Here is a 21,255-nt window from a genome sequence, read left to right on the forward strand (position 1 = left end):
GGGTAGAGCTAGGTAGGTGGGGTAGAGCTAGGTAGGGTGGGTATAGCTGGTAGGGTAGGTAGAGCTAGGTAGGGTGGGGTAGAGCTAGGTAGGGTGGGGTAGAGCTAGGTAGGGTGGGGTAGAGCTAGGTAGGGTGAGGTAGAGCTAGGTAGGGTGAGGTAGAGCCTAGGTAGGGTGGGGTAGAGCTAGGTAGGGTGGGTAGAGCTAGGTAGGGTGGGGTAGAGCTAGGTAGGGTGGGTAGAGCTAGGTAGGGTGAGGTAGAGCTAGGTAGGGTGGGGTAGAGCTAGGTAGGGTGGGGTAGAGCTAGGTAGGGTGAGGTAGAGCTAGGTAGGGTGGGGTAGAGCTAGGTAGGGTGGGGTAGAGCTAGGTAGGGTGGGGTAGAGCTAGGTAGGGTGGGGTAGAGGCTAGGTAGGGTGGGGTAGAGCTAGGTAGGGTGAGGTAGAGCTAGGTAGGGTGGGGTAGAGCTAGGTAGGGTGGGGTAGAGCTAGGTAGGGTGGGGTAGAGCTAGGTAGGGTGGGGTAGAGCTAGGTAGGGTGGGGTAGAGCTAGGTAGGGTGGGGTAGAGCTAGGTAGGGTGGGGTAGAGCTAGGTAGGGTGGGGTAGAGCTAGTAGGGTGGGGTAGAGCTAGGTAGGCTGGGGTAGAGCTAGGTAGGGTGAGGTAGAGCTAGGTAGGGTGGGGTAGAGCTAGGAAGGCTGGGGTAGAGCTCGGTAGGGTGGGGTAGAGCTAGGTAGGGTGAGATAGAGCTAGGTAGGGTGGGGTAGAGCTAGGTAGGCTGGGCTAGAGCTCGGTAGGGTGAGGTAGAGCTAGGTAGGTAGAGCTAGGTAGGGTAGAGCTAGGTAGGCTGGGGTAGAGCTAGGTAGGCTGAGTAGAGCTAGGTAGGGTGGGGTAGAGCTAGGTAGGCTGGGCTAGAGCTAGGTAGGCTGGGCTAGAGCTAGGTAGGGTAGAGCTAGGTAGGCTGGGGTAGAGCTAGGAAGGCTGGGGTAGAGCTCGGTAGGGTGAGGTAGAGCTAGGTAGGGTAGAGCTAGGCAGGGTGGGGTAGAGCTAGGTAGGGTAGAGCTAGGTAGGGTAGAGCTAGGTAGGCTGGGCTAGAGCTAGGTAGGCTGGGCTAGAGCTAGGTAGGCTGGGCTAGAGCTAGGTAGGGTAGAGCTAGGTAGGCTGGGGTAGAGCTAGGAAGGCTGGGGTAGAGCTAGGTAGGGTGGGGTAGAGCTAGGTAGGCTGGGGTAGAGCTAGGTAGGCTGGGGTAGAGCTAGGAAGGCTGGGGTAGAGCTCGGTAGTGTGAGGTAGAGCTATGTAGGGTAGAGCTAGGTAGGGTAGAGCTAGGTAGGCTGGGGTAGAGCTAGGTAGGGTGGGGTAGAGCTAGGTAGGGTAGAGCTAGGTAGGCTGGGCTAGAGCTAGGTAGGGTGGGGTAGAGCTAGGTAGGGTAGAGCTAGGTAGGCTGGGCTAGAGCTAGGTAGGCTGGAGTAGAGCTAGGTAGGGTGGGGTAGAGCTAGGTAGGGTGGGGTAGAGCTAGTTGGGTGAGGTAGAGCTAGGTAGGGTAGGGTAGAGCTAGGTAGGGTAGGGTAGAGCTAGGTAGGGTAGAGCTAGGTAGGGTAGAGCTAGGTAGGGTAGAGCTAGTTGGGTGGGGTAGAGCTAGGTAGGGTAGGGTAGAGCTAGTTGGGTGAGGTAGAGCTAGGTAGGGTAGGGTAGAGCTAGGTAGGGTAGGATAGAGCTAGGTAGGGTAGAGCTAGGTAGGGTAGAGCTAGGTAGGGTAGAGCTAGGTAGGGTAGAGCTAGTTGGGTGGGGTAGAGCTAGTTGGGTGGGGTAGAGCTAGGTAGGGTAGGGTAGAGCTAGGTAGGGTGGGGTAGAGCTAGGTAGGGTGGGGTAGAGCTAGGTAGGGTGGGGTAGAGCTAGGTAGGGTGAGGTAGAGCTAGGTAGGGTGAGGTAGAGCTAGGTAGGGTGGGGTAGAGCTAGGTAGGGTGGGGTAGAGCTAGGTAGGGTGGGTAGAGCTAGGTAGGGTGAGGTAGAGCTAGGTAGGGTGAGGTAGAGCTAGGTAGGGTGGGGTAGAGCTAGGTAGGGTGGGGTAGAGCTAGGTAGGGTGAGGTAGAGCTAGGTAGGGTGAGGTAGAGCTAGGTAGGGTGGGGTAGAGCTAGGTAGGGTGGGGTAGAGCTAGGTAGGGTAGGGTAGAGCTAGGTAGGGTGGGGTAGAGCTAGGCAGGCTGGGGTAGAGCTAGGTAGGGTGGGGTAGAGCTAGGTAGGGTGGGGTAGAGCTAGGTAGGGTAGAGCTAGGTAGGGTGGGGTAGAGCTAGGCAGGCTGGGGTAGAGCTAGGTAGGGTGGGGTAGAGCTAGGTAGGGTGGGGTAGAGCAAGGTAGGGTGAGGTAGAGCTAGGTAGGGTAGGGTAGAGCTAGGTAGGGTGGGGTAGAGCTAGGTAGGGTGAGGTAGAGCTAGGTAGGCTGGGGTAGAGCTAGGTAGGGTAGGGTAGAGCTAGGTAGGGTGGGGTAGAGCTAGGTAGGGTGGGGTAGAGCTAGGTAGGGTAGGGTAGAGCTAGGTAGGGTGAGGTAGAGCTAGGTAGGGTGAGGTAGAGCTAGGTAGGGTGGGGTAGAGCTAGGTAGGGTGGGGTAGAGCTAGGTAGGGTGAGGTAGAGCTAGGTAGGGTGGGGTAGAGCTAGGTAGGGTGGGGTAGAGCTAGGTAGGGTGGGGTAGAGCTAGGTAGGGTGGGGAAGAGCTAGGTAGGGTGGGGTAGAGCTAGGTAGGGTGGGGTAGAGCTAGGTAGGGTGGGGTAGAGCTAGGTAGGGTGGGGTAGAGCTAGGAAGGCTGGGGTAGAGCTCGGTAGGGTGGGGTAGAGCTAGGTAGGGTGAGGTAGAGCTAGGTAGGGTGGGGTAGAGCTAGGTAGGCTGGGCTAGAGCTCGGTAGGGTGGGGTAGAGCTAGGTAGGGTGAGGTAGAGCTAGGTAGGGTGGGGTAGAGCTAGGTAGGGTGGGGTAGAGCTAGGTAGGGTGAGGTAGAGCTAGGTAGGGTGGGGTAGAGCTAGGTAGGGTGGGGTAGAGCTAGGTAGGGTGGGGTAGAGCTAGGTAGGGTGGGGTAGAGCTAGGTAGGGTGGGGTAGAGCTAGGTAGGCTGGGGTAGAGCTAGGTAGGGTGAGGTAGAGCTAGGTAGGGTGGGGTAGAGCTAGGAAGGCTGGGGTAGAGCTCGGTAGGGTGGGGTAGAGCTAGGTAGGGTGAGGTAGAGCTAGGTAGGGTGGGGTAGAGCTAGGTAGGCTGGGCTAGAGCTCGGTAGGGTGAGGTAGAGCTAGGTAGGGTAGAGCTAGGTAGGGTAGAGCTAGGTAGGCTGGGGTAGAGCTAGGTAGGGTAGAGCTAGGTAGGGTGGGGTAGAGCTAGGTAGGGTGGGGTAGAGCTAGGTAGGCTGGAGTAGAGCTAGGTAGGGTGGGGTAGAGCTAGGTAGGCTGGGCTAGAGCTAGGTAGGCTGGGCTAGAGCTAGGTAGGGTAGAGCTAGGTAGGCTGGGGTAGAGCTAGGAAGGCTGGGGTAGAGCTCGGTAGGGTGAGGTAGAGCTAGGTAGGGTAGAGCTAGGCAGGGTGGGGTAGAGCTAGGTAGGGTAGAGCTAGGTAGGGTAGAGCTAGGTAGGCTGGGCTAGAGCTAGGTAGGCTGGGCTAGAGCTAGGTAGGCTGGGCTAGAGCTAGGTAGGGTAGAGCTAGGTAGGCTGGGGTAGAGCTAGGAAGGCTGGGGTAGAGCTAGGTAGGGTGGGGTAGAGCTAGGTAGGCTGGGGTAGAGCTAGGTAGGCTGGGGTAGAGCTAGGAAGGCTGGGGTAGAGCTCGGTAGGGTGAGGTAGAGCTAGGTAGGGTAGAGCTAGGTAGGGTAGAGCTAGGTAGGCTGGGGTAGAGCTAGGTAGGGTGGGGTAGAGCTAGGTAGGGTAGAGCTAGGTAGGCTGGGCTAGAGCTAGGTAGGGTGGGGTAGAGCTAGGTAGGGTAGAGCTAGGTAGGCTGGGCTAGAGCTAGGTAGGCTGGAGTAGAGCTAGGTAGGGTGGGGTAGAGCTAGGTAGGGTGGGGTAGAGCTAGGTAGGGTGAGGTAGAGCTAGGTAGGGTAGGGTAGAGCTAGGTAGGGTAGGGTAGAGCTAGGTAGGGTAGAGCTAGGTAGGGTAGAGCTAGTTGGGTGGGGTAGAGCTAGGTAGGGTAGGGTAGAGCTAGTTGGGTAAGGTAGAGCTAGGTAGGGTAGGGTAGAGCTAGGTAGGGTAGGATAGAGCTAGGTAGGGTAGAGCTAGGTAGGGTAGAGCTAGGTAGGGTAGAGCTAGGTAGGGTAGAGCTAGTTGGGTGGGGTAGAGCTAGGTAGGGTAGGGTAGAGCTAGGTAGGGTAGAGCTAGGTAGGGTGGGGTAGAGCTAGGTAGGGTGGGGTAGAGCTAGGTAGGGTGGGGTAGAGCTAGGTAGGGTGGGGTAGAGCTAGGTAGGGTGGGGTAGAGCTAGGTAGGGTGAGGTAGAGCTAGGTAGGGTGGGGTAGAGCTAGGTAGGGTGGGGTAGAGCTAGGTAGGGTGGGGTAGAGCTAGGTAGGGTGAGGTAGAGCTAGGTAGGGTGAGGTAGAGCTAGGTAGGGTGGGGTAGAGCTAGGTAGGGTGAGGTAGAGCTAGGTAGGGTGAGGTAGAGCTAGGTAGGGTGGGGTAGAGCTAGGTAGGGTGGGGTAGAGCTAGGTAGGGTAGGGTAGAGCTAGGTAGGGTGGGGTAGAGCTAGGCAGGCTGGGGTAGAGCTAGGTAGGGTGGGGTAGAGCTAGGTAGGGTGGGGTAGAGCTAGGTAGGGTAGAGCTAGGTAGGGTGGGGTAGAGCTAGGTAGGGTGGGGTAGAGCTAGGTAGGGTGGGGTAGAGCTAGGTAGGGTGAGGTAGAGCTAGGTAGGGTAGGGTAGAGCTAGGTAGGGTAGGGTAGAGCTAGGTAGGGTGGGGTAGAGCTAGGTAGGGTGAGGTAGAGCTAGGTAGGGTGGGGTAGAGCTAGGTAGGGTGGGGTAGAGCTAGGTAGGGTGGGGTAGAGCTAGGTAGGGTGAGGTAGAGCTAGGTAGGGTGGGGTAGAGCTAGGTAGGGTGGGGTAGAGCTAGGTAGGGTGGGGTAGAGCTAGGTAGGGTGGGGTAGAGCTAGGTAGGGTGGGGTAGAGCTAGGTAGGGTGGGGTAGAGCTAGTTGGGTGGGGTAGAGCTAGGTAGGGTGAGGTAGAGCTAGGTAGGGTGGGGTAGAGCTAGGTAGGGTGGGGTAGAGCTAGGTAGGGTAGAGCTAGGTAGGGTGGGGTAGAGCTAGGTAGGGTGGGGTAGAGCTAGGTAGGGTGAGGTAGAGCTAGGTAGGGTGGGGTAGAGCTAGGTAGGGTGGGGTAGAGCTAGGTAGGCTGGGGTAGAGCTAGGTAGGGTAGGGTAGAGCTAGGTAGGGTAGAGCTAGGTAGGGTGGGGTAGAGCTAGGTAGGGTAGAGCTAAGTAGGGTGGGGTAGAGCTAGGTAGGGTGGGGTAGAGCTAGGTAGGGTAGAGCTAGGTAGGGTGGGGTAGAGCTAGGTAGGGTATGGTAGAGCTAGGTAGGGTGGGGTAGAGCTAGGTAGGGTGGGGTAGAGCTAGGCAGGCTGGGGTAGAGCTAGGTAGGGTGGGGTAGAGCTAGGTAGGGTGAGGTAGAGCTAGGTAGGGTAGGGTAGAGCTAGGTAGGGTGAGGTAGAGCTAGGTAGGGTGAGGTAGAGCTAGGTAGGGTGGGGTAGAGCTAGGTAGGGTGGGGTAGAGCTAGGTAGGGTAGAGCTAGGTAGGGTGGGGTAGAGCTAGGTAGGGTGGGGTAGAGCTAGGTAGGGTGAGGTAGAGCTAGGTAGGGTGAGGTAGAGCTAGGTAGGCTGGGGTAGAGCTAGGTAGGGTAGGGTAGAGCTAGGTAGGGTAGGGTAGAGCTAGGTAGGGTAGGGTAGAGCTAGGTAGGGTAGAGTAGAGCTAGGTAGGGTAAAAGAGATAAGAATGCTGCCAAGTCATCTCTCTTTCCAGGTACCACCGATTACATCACCACTACACAGGCTGGTCATTCAACCTACAAGGACATTATGAAATACTACTCTTCCCTGTCACCTTGCCTCTGCATGAAACCACAAGGCAAGAGAGCCTGGTATAACCTGGTTACAGACGCAGCTAAGGAGCTGTTAAGTTGTTAGGTAGGAAGTGGCATGGCTGCTATGACAGATGCTTACCGATTCGTCCAGGGCGAAGCGCAGGCAGCCATGTTCGTACAGCACAAAGAACCTCCGTTGCCATTTCTGTCGGGAGAAAGTGGAGCATCATTACAACTTCATCTGAAGACCTGTTTAGGAATAGCGGACTACTAGTGTGTAGTGAACATAATAAGACAAGCTTCAAGATACAAGGGACGGCAGGTAGCCTAGTGGTTAGAGTGTAGGGGTGGCAGGTAGCCTAGTGGTTAGAGTGTAGGGGCGGCAGGTAGCCTAGTGGTTAGAGTGTAGGGGTGGCAGGTAGCCTAGTGGTTAGAGTGTAGGGGCGGCAGGTAGCCTAGTGGTTAGAGTGTAGGGGCGGCAGGTAGCCTAGTGGTTAGAGTGTAGGGGCGGCAGGTAGTCTAGTGGTTAGAGTGTAGGGGCGGCAGGTAGTCTAGTGGTTAGAGTGTAGGGGCGACAGGTAGCCTAGTGGTTAGAGTGTAGGGACGGCAGGTAGCCTAGTGGTTAGAGTGTAGGGGTGGCAGGTAGCCTAGTGGTTAGAGTGTAGGGGCGGCAGGTAGCCTAGTGGTTAGAGTGTAGGGGTGGCAGGTAGCCTAGTGGTTAGAGTGTAGGGGCGGCAGGTAGCCTAGTGGTTAGAGTGTAGAGACGGCAGGTAGACTAGTGGTTAGAGTGTAGGGACGGCAGGTAGCCTAGTGGTTAGAGTGTGGAGACGGCAGGTAGCTTAGTGGTTAGAGTGTAGGGACGGCAGGTAGCCTAGTGGTTAGAGTGTGGAGGCGGCAGGTAGCCTAGTGGTTAGAGTGTAGAGACGGCAGGTAGCCTAGTGGTTAGAGTGTAGGGACGGCAGGTAGGCTAGTGGTTAGAGTGTAGGGACGGCAGGTAGGCTAGTGGTTAGAGTGTAGGGGCGGCAGGTAGCCTAGTGGTTAGAGTGTAGGGGTGGCAGGTAGCCTAGTGGTTAGAGTGTGGAGACGGCAGGTAGCCTAGTGGTTAGAGTGTAGAGACGGCAGGTAGCCTAGTGGTTAGAGTGTAGGGGTGGCAGGTAGCCTAGTGGTTAGAGTGTGGAGACGGCAGGTAGCCTAGTGGTTAGAGTGTAGGGGTGGCAGGTAGCCTAGTGGTTAGAGTGTGGAGACGGCAGGTAGCCTAGTGGTTAGAGTGTAGAGACGGCAGGTAGCCTAGTGGTTAGAGTGTAGGGACGGCAGGTAGGCTAGTGGTTAGAGTGTAGGGACGGCAGGTAGGCTAGTGGTTAGAGTGTAGGGACGGCAGGTAGGCTATTGGGGTTCTCATCCCCTCTCACTACGGGGTTCTCATCCCCTCTCACCACGGGGTTCTCATCCCCTCTCACCACGGGGTTCTGGGGAATGTTTATCATGTGACTACAGCGCTACGAAACAGCGAACATGCATTCTAACCCAACCCCCATTTCATGTGAGCGTGCACACACACACACACACACACACACACACACACACACACACACACACACACACACACACACACACACACACACACACACACACACACACACACACACACACACACACACACACACACACACACACACACACACACACACACACACACACACACACACACGGGTGTTCTTACCCGGGATCTCTGCATGGGATTGCCAAAGTCTGTTCCCTCGGGGGCCAAGCACAGCCATCCGCCATAAATAGGTTTGGCCTGTAAAACACAGAGAAAAGGGCCATGTAGACGACCATTAACATTGAGAGGGGAGGGGGAAGCAGTGAGAGAGAAAGTCTGGGTGAGTAGAGAGAGAGAGACCCTCAAGAACAGGCCGTTTTAAAACCACACCAGTGAGGAAGCCTGTCAGCGTAAATCAGCACCGTTTGATGCTATAAACCACTGCCTTTCCGTTCAAATTGCTTAGATGAGTCTAGAATGAAGCGTTCTGTGTGAACAGCAGCGCCTGCCTATTCATCTACATTCACCTCACGGAAGTTGTTTTGAGACAAAAACCGTCTTGTTCCCAATGAAAACACAGAGGACAAGTTGAAAAGATGTGGAAACATAAACATGGAGACAGAGTTCCCACAGGGCCGAGGGGGAGAAACATTTCAAATGGGTGCTCTTTGTACTCTATTAAAAAACTCCTGTCTGTCTCTGATTTTGACTGTTAAACATTACCAAGAAGCAGCTGTCAGGCCCGTTGGGCTCCTTTTCCCCCTCTGCCCCTTAAATTCCAGGCTAGCGTCACCCCTGCAGTAGAGAAGTGTACGATTATTAGTCTGCGGGGGATTTTGACCGTATTGCTAGCTAGCCCGTGTCCCTGTATGCCAGTCGTAAATCCACATGTGCCTTGTTTCAGCTTGCGAAGACGGCCCGACTAATGTGTCTACGGAGACAGATAGAAGAAGTGGTTCCTTTTAAAAAGGTGATGGGTGATTGAGGTAAACGTGTCAGCACATAGTCTTTAGACATCTGATAAGAAGAGTCTGGTGGCCTCCCGAGTGGTGCAGTGGTCTAAGGCACTGCATCGCAGCGCTAGCTGTGCCACTAGAGATTCTGGGTTCGAGTTCAGGCTCGGCCGCGAACGGAAGACCCATGGGGCGGCGCACAATTGGCACAGCGCTGTCCGGGTTAGGGGAGGTTTGATGTCCTTGTCCAATCGCGCACTAGCAACTCCTGTGGCGGGCCGGGTGCAGTGCACGCTGACACGGTCGCCAGGTGTACGGTGTTTCCTCCGACACATTGGTGCGGCTGGCTTCCGGGTTAAGTGGGCATTGTGTCAAGAAGCAGTGCGGCTTGGCTGGGTTGTGTTTCGGAGGACGCACGGCTCTCGACCTTCTCTTCAGAGTCCGTACGGGAGTTGCAACGATGAGACAAGACTAACTACCAATTGGAAACCAGGAAATTGGGGAGAAAAAGGGGTAAAAAAAGAAGAAGATATATATATATAAAATAAAAGAACAGTCTGGCATTTAGACTGATGATTAGCATACACCAGAGACGATCCAAAATGGATGTTTCCTGTCCTCAGATCCTATATAGGGGTGGAAGACAGCCTAGCAATTAAGAGCGATGGGACAGAAACCGAAAGGTCGCTGGTTTGAATCCCTGAGCTGACTCAGTTGTGCCCTTGAGCAAGGCACTTAACCCTAAATTGCTCTAGGTTCACCGTCAATAACGGCTGACCCCAGGACGTGACCCCAGGACGTGACCCCACTCTTCGAGGACGCCTCAGAGGGAGTGGGGGATGCAAAGAACACATAGGACAAATACTATTCTATTATTAGAGCTATATGGGCCATGTGATCAATAAATGAGCCCATACCACACAGGTAAGTGGTGTTTTATAGCAGAGCAAACTATTTCTCTATTGGTCACATTCAAAACATCCAAAGAGAGTGAGAGACAGAGAGCGAGAGGCAGAGAGCGAGAGGCAGAGAGCGAGAGACAGAGAGCGAGAGGCAGAGAGCGAGAGGCAGAGAGCGAGAGGCAGAGAGCGAGAGGCAGAGAGCGAGAGGCAGAGAGCGAGAGACAGAGAGCGAGAGACAGAGAGCGAGAGGCAGAGAGCGAGAGGCAGAGAGCGAGAGACAGAGAGCGAGAGGCAGAGAGCGAGAGGCAGAGAGCGAAGAGGCAGAGAGCGAAGAGACAGAGAGCGAAGAGACAGAGAGCGAAGAGGCAGAGAGCGAAGAGACAGAGAGCGAAGAGTCAGAGAGCGAAGAGTCAGAGAGCGAGAGTCAGAGAGCGAGAGTCAGAGAGCGAGAGTCAGAGAGCGAGAGTCAGAGAGCGAGAGGCAGAGAGCGAAGAGACAGAGAGCGAGAGGCAGAGAGCGAGAGGCAGAGAGCGAGAGACAGAGAGCGAGAGGCAGAGAGCGAGAGACAGAGAGCGAAGAGGCAGAGAGCGAAGAGACAGAGAGCGAGAGGCAGAGAGCGAGAGTCAGAGAGCGAGAGTCAGAGAGCGAGAGACAGAGAGCGAGAGGCAGAGAGCGAGAGGCAGAGAGCGAAGAGGCAGAGAGCGAAGAGGCAGAGAGCGAGAGACAGAGAGCGAGAGACAGAGAGCGAGAGACAGAGAGCGAGAGACAGAGAGCGAGAGGCAGAGAGCGAGAGACAGAGAGCGAAGAGGCAGAGAGCGAAGAGGCAGAGAGCGAAGAGACAGAGAGCGAAGAGGCAGAGAGCGAGAGGCAGAGAGCGAGAGTCAGAGAGCGAGAGTCAGAGAGCGAGAGGCAGAGAGCGAGAGGCAGAGAGCGAGAGGCAGAGAGCGAGAGGCAGAGAGCGAGAGGCAGAGAGAAACAGAGCGAGCGAGAAAGAGACTGACAGGAGAGAATGAGAGAGAGAGACAAAAGGAGAGGTAGAGAACAGCTGTAGCCCGTAATGATGTTGGTGGGCCTGAGGAGCCAGGAGGCCTGGAGAGGAGCGACACACCCTTGCACTCTTCCTCCACACACAGGCCTCACTTCCTCTACAGTGGTCCTCCCGTTACCTTTCTGTCCCCTCTCAGCTCTCTCCCATGACCCCCCCCTATCCCTCACGACCCTCCCCCCCGGGGACCCCCCCCCCCAAGGCAAGCCCGACCCCCTCCAGTGAGGTTAAGGATCAATCCCAATAGAGAACAATAGTAATGGAGTCTTTTCTCAGCACTAATGTGTTTTAGTTCAGGACAGAGGCTTTAATTGTTCTACAATACTTCCAATGGTTAATCATTCATCCCCAAGACATTACTACTCCACATAGAACCATAGAGGACAGTTACATTACTACTCCACATTGAACAACAGAGGACAGCTACATTACTACTCCACATTCAACCACAGAGGACAGCTACATTACTACTCCACATTGAACAACAGAGGACAGCTACATTACTACTCCACATTCAACCACAGAGGACAGCTACATTACTACTCCACATTCAACCACAGAGGACAGCTACATTACTACTCCACATTCAACCACAGAGGACAGCTACATTACTACTCCACATTCAACCACAGAGGACAGCTACATTACTACTCCACATTCAACCACAGAGGACAGCTACATTACTACTCCACATTGAACCACAGAGGACAGTTACATTACTACTCCACATTCAACCACAGAGGACAGCTACATTACTACTCCACATTCAACCACAGAGGACAGTTACATTACTACTCCACATTGAACCACAGAGGACAGCTACATTACTACTCCACATTGAACCACAGAGGACAGTTACATTACTACTCCACATTGAACCAGAGGACAGCTACATTACTACTCCACATTGAACCACAGAGGACAGCTACATTACTACTCCACATTCAACCACAGAGGACAGTTACATTACTACTCCACATTGAACAACAGAGGACAGTTACATTACTACTCCACATTGAACCACAGAGGACAGTTACATTACTACTCCACATTGAACCAGAGGACAGCTACATTACTACTCCACATTGAACCACAGAGGACAGTTACATTACTACTCCACATTCAACCACAGAGGACAGTTACATTACTACTCCACATTCAACCACAGAGGACAGCTACATTACTACTCCACATTGAACCACAGAGGACAGCTACATTACTACTCCACATTGAACCACAGAGGACAGCTACATTACTACTCCACATTGAACCACAGAGGACAGTTACATTACTACTCCACATTCAACCACAGAGGACAGCTACATTACTACTCCACATTGAACCAGAGGACCGCTACATTACTACTCCACATTGAACCACAGAGGACAGCTACATTACTACTGCACATTCAACCACAGAGGACGGCTACATTACTACTCCACATTGAACCACAGAGGACAGCTACATTACTACTCCACATTGAACCACAGAGGACAGCTACATTACTACTCCACATTGAACAACAGAGGACAGCTACATTACTACTGCACATTCAACCACAGAGGACGGCTACATTACTACTCCACATTGAACCACAGAGGACAGCTACATTATTGTTTTACTGTTCTCACATGGTATGTATTTGTTGCATGAGAAATAAGGAGAGCTGTTACTGCCTCCAGTACAGACATTGTGAAAAACACAAGGCTCGTCGTCATTGAATTGTGTGGTAGGATATCCATTAGCGGATTCTGGTGTGATTGATGAAGTGATGTCCCATTCCATGGGGTCATTTATCTCTCCCTACCACTAGTGATGTCTCATTCCCTGGGGTCATTTATCTCTCCCTATCACTAGTGATGTCCCATTCCCTGGGGTCATTTATCTCTCCCTACCACTAGTGATCTCCCATTCCCTGGGGTCATTTATCTCTCCCTACCACTAGTGATGTCTCATTCCCTGGGGTCATTTATCTCTCCCTACCACTAGTGATGTCCCATTCCCTGGGGTCATTTATCTCTCCCTACCACTAGTGATGTCCCATTCCCTGGGGTCATTTATCTCTCCCTACCACTAGTGATGTCCCATTCCCTGGGGTCATTTATCTCTCCCTACCACTAGTGATGTCCCATTCCCTGGGGTCATTTATCTCTCCCTCCCACTAGTGATGTCCCATTCCCTAGGGTCATTTATCTCTCCCTACCACTAGTGATGTCCCATTCCCTGGGGTCATTTATCTCTCCCTACCACTAGTGATGTCCCATTCCCTGGGGTCATTTATCTCTCCCTACCACTAGTGATGTCCCATTCCCTGGGGTCATTTATCTCTCCCTACCACTAGTGATGTCCCATTCCCTGGGGTCATTTATCTCTCCCTACCACTAGTGATGTCCCATTCCCTGGGGTCATTTATCTCTCCCTACCACTAGTTGCTCCGTTCGAGTGTCACTACCACACCAAGGGACAGTCGAAAACGAGGGGGAGGGCTAAGGGAGGGGGTGGGGGGTTATTGGGATTCAGCGCAACTCTCCATTTCCTCCCCACTACAGGCCAAGGGGCCCTGAATGACTGAAGGGGCTTCCTCTCTCCTCCACTCATTTCGGAGCCATGCTAAAAAGTCCATTCAAATGTACTGTGTAGTCCGATTGTCCACCTTACTCCTGCTAGCCAAGTAAAACCTATGCAGAGCCTTTGTCATTCTGAAATAGAAATGGAACGTATAGATCTAACATACATGATTCTGGACCATGTGGAATTGAGATCAATGTATGTGTATTCTAGAACTCTGGTCTCCACTGGTGAGAGTAACCTCTGGGAAACTCTGCTCCAGTTTCAAGCCTGACCCCGCACTTCCTTTCACAAGCTCTTCATCTCCTTCCTCCCTCCAAACTCTCTCCATACTCCTCCCCCCACCACCTCCTCCCCGAGTTCTCTTCCTCACTCCCCCCACCACCTCCTCCCCGAGTTCTCTTCCTCACTCCCCCCACCACCTCCTCCCCACCACCTCCTCCCCGAGTTCTCTTCCTCACTCCCCCCACCACCTCCTCCCCACTCCCCCCACCACCTCCTCCCCGAGTTCTCTTCCTCACTCCCCCCACCACCTCCTCCCCGAGTTCTCTTCTCCCTCCATACTCCTCCCCCCACCACCTCCTCCCCGAGTTCTCTTCCTCACTCCCCCCACCACCTCCTCCTCACTCCCCCCACCACCTCCTCCTCACTCCCCCCACCACCTCCTCCCCGAGTTCTCTTCCTCACTCCCCCCACCACCTCCTCCCCAAGTTCTCTTCTCTCTCCTTCCCTCTATACTCGTCTCCTACCACCTCTCCCAGACTGTTTCTGCTCACTCACTCACTCACCCAGCCACCACCCTCTCTCAAATCCCTCTGTCTGTCTATACTTCCATCACATCCCCCCCCACCCCCCATCTCTCCCTCCTCCCTGCCCCCCACCATCTATCCTGAGTGTGTTCTCCCCCTCTCCGATGCCTCGGGAACTACAGGGCAGTGTAGCTCAGCGATAGTTATTAAAGGTTGTTTTTCTGGATCGAGGCTCTCTCCTCTCCCAAAAGAACATACAAAGTGCTTTCTCTGGCACACATCATCACATGAGCTTGGAGGCATCTAGAGCTAGGTCTACACTTCAGGGAAATAAGTCCTTTATCACACTAAACTAACTGCCAAAGCCGGGATCTGCTTTGACGCCCCCTCTCCTCCCACAGTTCCACCCATCACTGCGGTGTACAACAAAGAGATTGTTTATATTGGATACTGTTCCTCCACATTCTGTTCCTTTTTCCTTCAGATAACTTATCCATGTGGGCTAGGAATATTGTTTTTTCTTCTCAATGTTGCAATCGTGAAGGAGGTTTGATCAAATGACAGGACAGTGAAAGATGGAGCTCAGCAACTCCCTTTTCCTTCATGTCCAGAATCAGATTCAAAATAACTTGTTTTTAAACGTAGGGCTCAAATTCAGTTAGACTAAACGAGAGCTTCTCTTGGAGCCATTCAGTGTTTCTTAAGACACCATTGAAGCACCCCTCGACCTCCAGTTATCTACTTACTAGAGGCCCAGTGGATGGAAGAGGAACCACCCTCCATGTTTCACTTATGATTTCTACACTTCCACTTTCCTGCTATTTTCATTTGGTCCACTCATCCCAAAAGAAGTCATTAAATAATATAAGCGAGCAGATAGGCTCCAGTCTTCATTAATGTTTACATTTTCTTGTTGAAAATGGCAGCCAATGTCATGGCTAGTTTCTTAGAATGGATTTGGGATAGAATGTGGTTCTTTTAAAGTATTGTTTTATTTTAAGAAAGTAGGCCTAGCTAGCGTAGAAGATTATAGTTTATGTTGTCAGGTTAAGATTCCCCCGGTATGAGACCAAGTCATTTCCAGCCCTATATAGAGAGAGCAGTGAACAGAAGCATCTCTGGCTCCACCTGTGACGTTATAAAAGGACAGTCTAAACGGGATCCTTGGGACTTCCCAACTCTGATGTCACCCCCATTGAAGTTGAAATGTAAAAATGGTTTGGTAAGTGTTAGGGTTGGGTAAGGTTTATGGGTCAGAGTTATGGTTAGGGGTTAAGGTTAGGGTTAGGGTATAGACCTCCCAAGGATCCCGGATAGCACTAAACGAGAGAGGAGGGCTGCGTCTCAAGGAGATTAAGAAAGTGATAGAATCTTAAAGTGATTACATGCCTGACTCAGCAGTCCGGGTCGGAAGGGGTTAACCCCGCAGTAATCACAAGCAGGCCGTCACACACAAACACACTTCCTCACACACAGTCTCTTTGGAGGAGAGGACGCTTGCTGTTCTTAAGCCACGTTCAAGGGCCCATCTGGACGTCATCACATGGGATCTATTACAGGATACAACCGAGACTAGCTAACGATCTGGAAGACAGATCTTCTCATTAGCTACTTCACTGACTGAAGGAAAAGGCGAGGGAAGCTTTTTTTTACTAGAAACGTGTCATTTCAACCAAAGACTTGACGATACGTTGTTTATAACGTATGTGTACTTGAGTCTAGAGCTTCATATTTTCAGTTTTGTGCACCAACATCTTGAGTAGGAGTGTAACGGTCCACGTATTGGTACCAAACCCGGTCGGTACCTCTGGTCCGCACTGTGAACCGGATGAATACAGAAAAACAACAGATAAATAGACAGTATGCCTATAACACTGCATTGTATGCCTCTAGTAACTGTGATGAAAAAAACAACATCTCAGACTATTCCGTTAAAATGTGCACATTGTAATCAAAATTTGAATCTTAACTGGAGCGTTTCAAAACGGTCCTTTTGTGAGGCGCAGCAGGGGACTAGTTGTGTTTCATGGAGAGCGGTGGATAAACCAGGAGGATCTTCATCATCGATTAAACCTCTAGTTTGGGAACATTTTGTCTTCCCAGTCGATTACAACAGCGATGGGCATAGAGGGTATGTTGCCACTGCTCAACCAGAATAGCCTGTGCAGCTGCCAACACCTCAAATATGTAGACACATTTACACAGACACCGGAGCAAGACGAAAACGCAAAAAAAACATTTTTTTTTAAACTTCTCCCCTCTGCATTCAAGCACCCCGTTCGCAGCCGATTCTGACCGGCCAAACAGACTTACAAGAGCGATAGGTATGTTTACAGCCACGGATATGCACCCATTCTCTCAGTGGTTGAGACGAACAGGGGTTTTCAGCACCTTGTGAAAGTGCTCGAACGACGTTACAAACTTCTCCATCTCGCTCCCATTTCAACAAACAGGAAGTACCCCGCTCTATGTAAGCAAGCTAAAGTCAAAGTTGTCAATGAGTTGGCCAATGAACCCGTGTTGCACTTGTCAGCAATCAAGTTTTCAAGATTTGTAACTTTCAAAATACAGAAATCGTCCCCGTATGATGCATTGTCGATGAGTAATCGTGTGTTTTCATTTAAGAAAGTCCAGTGTTGTTATTCCTCATGGTGCTCTTATCATGTGATTTGACTGGGATCAGGCCTTATACGACTGATGATCATGTATGGAGACAGGAATAACAACACTTTGGATTTTATTAAATATGCCAAAAAATGTTTTTTTTGTTTTTCACTTTCCCGCTGTTTACTGAAAACGAATTGTGACCCCAAAACCGCAGTAAGTACCAAACAATGGGTTTGGTGAACCACTTCATCCCTAACCTTGAGTCAGCTCAGCTGCAGAGAACCCACGGCCAGGGTCACATTCAGGAGGTCACCACCGTATTGTTTGCCTTCACAGATATCTGTGTGTGGCAGACAGTCCCCTTGAGTCAGCTGGTGACCCTGCTTGCCAGTGCCAGCCCTATGGGACAAGGGGATCTTTCAGGTCAATGTCTCCCAAATATTGGGTCAGGACCCATGATGGGTCAGCTGATTCCTCCTTTTGGATGGGTGGTGTTATTTGCCAGTTATAAAATGTTATTCCCAACCAGAAGCTAGTCAAAAACCTGGTTCATCCATCTATTGAAATCCAAATGTTCATCTGTGAGACTTTCCACCGTTGTCATAGTATCACAGCTTATTCCTAAGTTTGAACCAGTGGTTGATGATTGTGAGAAACACTGGTTCTTCCCATCAGAACCACACCTTAGTTTATTGTCATGCTGAAGCAGGGTAAACACCATGAGTTACTGAATAGTGAACACACACTATTGGCAATAGGAAAGCTGATTAAGACTTGAAGAACACAATTCGCTAAAGCCGCAATAACATCTGCTAAATATGTGTATGTGACCAATACAATTTGATTTGAGGATGGCAAAGTAGACAGCATGAAATTGGCCAACACTGTCACCGTTTTAAAACTCTGTTATAAAAACCTACAATACTATGCGAAGTTCCATTGCAAGTTTGACTAGCTAACTGTATAATTCAATTATTACATAACTTGCCAGCAACAGCAAACTCGACACGCCCAAATGGTTATATTGTTGCTAGATTAGCAACGAGTTCACGTTACAAGCACCTATGCTACAATGTGGCAACAGCACCACAATAACGCATTACCTGATTCAGATCTTGATCGGTCAAGAGATGCAACTCCCGAGGTTTGAAGCAATTCTGACATTTACTTTTATTGAAAATGTTCGCCTGGAATTTCCTGCAAGAGTTCTCTTTCGCCGTAGACATTGTATTTCGCCTCCGTTCACCGTAAAATGCAAATGTAAAAAAAGAAAAATGCAGAGTGTATATAATTTCGTTGTTTTCTTTAGCTACGTTAATTTCATCCAATTTGGCACATGGGCCCAGCAATCCAATGCATGATGATCCAAATAACAAGCGGTCTTGAGTTCACACACACACAATCCATATTCAAGGTCTTGTGTTGTTTAGTTGTACCCAATGTATATTATCCAATATGACTGCTAGCCACCAAGCTAGCTAGACGACACCATTCGTGTGCGTTATTCAGTCCATGGCCTGTATCCACAAAGGCAAGCGAGTAACAAGGTAGTTTTGTTGTAATCGATAGTTAGCTAACGTTATTGTGCGAACCACAAAAATAGAAATTGCACAGTGTTAGCAGCCTCAAGCTCCAAGGCAACAGCTTCCATCGGGTGGTAACCTACACCCATTGAAAGATCATCAAAAAAGTGGAGGTAGCTGGCTAGCAAGAGCTAACTAGCTACAAACGTAACAGTTACTCTTTGCAAAGTTTACCACCACTGTTTATTCACTGGCTATCAAGCTAGGTAATAAAATCCTCTCGCCTAGCTAGGTATTTAGCTAGGGTAAAAAAATGTGTGGAATACAAATCTTCTGCGTAATTCACTCCCCGCTGACACATAGTACTCAGACGAAGCGCTTATTACACAATCATTGACGCATACACGAGTTTTTCGGTTTTAATTTCAATGGCTAGCTGCGCCCCTGGGTTTATATTCTTCTTCTTTTTCGGGAGCTATTTTACCCAATGGAGGGAGGTCGCGAACGCACAGATTTCTGCTGGAATTTTCATGGTATCTCGCGATAGTTGCTCTACAACACCATCTTGCTAGGGATGGGGACGCAACAATAATGGATAAACACTAGATCGTGTTTTGCTTTGTGTTGGCCAATGAGAGGTTTTGAATTACCAGTCGGCCATATTGGTAATCCCCAGAAAACGCAGTCCTCCATAGGAATGAAGGGAATTCTACATTATTTCAATTAAATGTTTCAAGGACAAAAGTACATGTATTTAATGTACTTTTTTATTGTTGTTGTAGTGGGGACAGTAACATTAGTAATCTCAAAAAAGTATACTTTAAGGAAAATGTATTTGTAAATGTTTTTATTCATATGTTAAGCTCACATAATATAATTTAATAGCATTATGCATTAAGGTGTTTGTAATTGAATAAACGTGGCAAAAACGAATGTTTTTCGATTGCTTCTAAAATCTTTGTTACAACGGTGGGGAAGTAGTAAAATGGAGGAGCGGTGGCTTCAAAACAGCCCCCCCTACCGGTCTTCTAGTATATATAAACCAATGGCCACAGGGAGAGCTCCAATGACCCTTTGTGCCTCTGAAACGGATCTAGAATCAGATTTCTCTTCTGTTATCCCATCCTAAAGGCCAACCCAGGATCAATAGCTAATGGAGTAAGTACCAGGGACAAACCAGTAGCGGTGCATAGGTCAAATCCCTGAGGAAGCCAAGCCAAGACAGTAAAAAAGCCATATTACAACCTACAACCTTATGCTAATTGCGTTGTTTGCTCTATAACCCATTCGTTCATACACCACCGTGATATACAATAAGGCTGCGACAACAAAAAGACAACAATCACACAGTGGCGGAATAAATTCAACAACAGATACGTTTGTTTTTCATCACTAAACCAGAGAGCAACATCTGTCCGGTGAAGTCCACAAAGCAAATACTGCATGTATAATAACAAGCAGTTATTATCACCTGCAACATGGTCAAACAAGTTAATGTTTTCAACAGTTTACTAAACAACTACTGATTTAGAACCACGGAGTTACAGCAACAACAGGAGCCCTGCCTCAGCTATTCCAGCACCATGTTCAACTTTAACTGCTTCAAGTTAGCATTCTAAAGCATTTTTCAACTGTGACACAATGTTGTCATACTTTATGCTGTCTGTTAACTTTGTCATCCTCAAGTCTATTAATTGATGGGCGTCAAAGTGTCTTCTGTGATTATAGCTCAGCTTTCCTGTCGCTGAACATATAACATCCAATTTACACAGACATTCTTTCAATCCATGGAGTTTTCAAATCGTGGTTTCCTGACACATCCCTGAAAATCCCAGATCTTTCACGTACCATTGTAATATTCCTACAGTCTAGTATCACACGTCTGTCCTACTATCTGTGACGATAAGCAGAAGTACAGCACTCATTCGAACGGCATGTGAAACACCCCACCCATCCTCGGTCTTTATAAAATGAGAACGAATCGAATTGGTTTTCCCACGCATGTTCAAATGAAGTTTTAGTATATTGAGATCGGACTGCCTTCTTAGTGGTTTTTCAACCACACTGTAAATTAGGCCCCAGATGTCAATAATAACATCTGCGTACAGAGATATCCTACTGGTTATCAACATAGTCTGCATGCCCATAGTGAACCTCTCAAATAGATTTTGGGAACTATATATGCCTACTAATAATGCAACAATCAACATGGCACACATCTGTAGAATCTGTTCACATTGTTGTTCAATTATTTTGTTGATACAATATCTGTTCACATTGTCGTTCAATTATTTTGTTGATACAATATCTGTTCACATTGTTGTTCAATTATTTTGTTGATACAGTGTAGATGGATTGCGATAAAGTAATATGTTTGGCATTTAGTTACACAGTTGCAGTTCAGTTGCAGTAATTAGCACGTCACACCTCACCACCCTTTCTCATAGTTTTGCTACTTTAAAAACGGATTGGTAACCTATTCATTAATCAGTGACAAGTAAGCATCTGAATAGTTCTGATGCTACCAATAAGCTTCTTTTCAGACAGAGATAATACATTTGAATGGACGGAGGGATAGAGGCATAGGCCGGTTACCTAACTGAACCTGGAAAACAACAGAGGATTATTTCCTTACGCAAACTGTAAGTGATCCGAGAATAACCCAGATTACAGGTGTGTGTGTGACTATCCTGGAGGTGACAGGAAGGCATTTAGTGGCAACAGGCAGCTTGGTCCGGCCCAATGTATATTTCGGTGTTGTCCTTAGACACTCTTTCATGGCCAACGTGTCATCAGTGCTACCACACTCACCCTGCAAAACCCTGGAGGCTCACATCCACAGGGGAAAGACAGGGATATACATAGATTAGCTGGGGGATGTTGTGTGTATTGTCTTTTGTATACAGTGACTCTACATGATTGGGGCTACTGGTGTGGCTATACTTTAGTAATATTGTCAGTGTGACGAGTAAAGTTCACTCTTAGAAAAAAGGGTTACAAAAAGGGTTCTGCGGTTGTCCCCATAGAGAACTCTTTTTGGTTACAGGTAGAGCTCTTTTCGGTTCCATGTAGAACCCTTTGTGGAAAGGGTTCTACCTGGAACCCAAAAGGCTTCTACTTGGAAACAAATGTAGTTCTTCAAAGGGTTTTTCTATGGGGACAGCCAAAGAACCCTTTTTGGTTCTAGATAGCTGTCACGTTCCTGACCTATTGTTCCTTTTTCTTTTATTTATTTAGTTGGTCAGGGCGTGAGTTGGGGTGGGTTGTCTTTGTGTGTTTTGTCTAGTTTAGGGTGTGTGTATTGTTTAAGGGGTTTTTAGTATGTATGGGGTAGTGTTCAGTGTAGGTGTTTAGGAAAGTCTATG

At 49.8% G+C, this 21,255-nt stretch overlaps 1 protein-coding gene across 1 annotated transcript in view; it reads right to left on the reverse strand.

The window, feature by feature from the left end:
- LOC120046085 (myosin phosphatase Rho-interacting protein-like) overlaps window positions 1-18,380 on the reverse strand; it is a 91,732-nt gene extending 73,352 nt beyond the window's left edge. The window contains exons 1-3 of the mRNA XM_038991024.1: window positions 17,471-18,380; window positions 7,724-7,801; window positions 6,143-6,208 (exon numbers count right to left, since the gene is read on the reverse strand). Of these exons, the coding sequence (XP_038846952.1) occupies window positions 6,143-6,208; window positions 7,724-7,801; window positions 17,471-17,593 (267 nt within the window). The 5' untranslated portion in view covers window positions 17,594-18,380. The remainder of the gene's footprint in view (window positions 1-6,142; window positions 6,209-7,723; window positions 7,802-17,470) is intronic.
- Window positions 18,381-21,255: the final 2,875 nt, after the last annotated feature.

The sequence above is a fragment of the Salvelinus namaycush genome, chromosome 4, assembly GCF_016432855.1.
Source record: "Salvelinus namaycush isolate Seneca chromosome 4, SaNama_1.0, whole genome shotgun sequence".
Taxonomy (NCBI): Eukaryota; Metazoa; Chordata; class Actinopteri; order Salmoniformes; family Salmonidae; genus Salvelinus; species Salvelinus namaycush.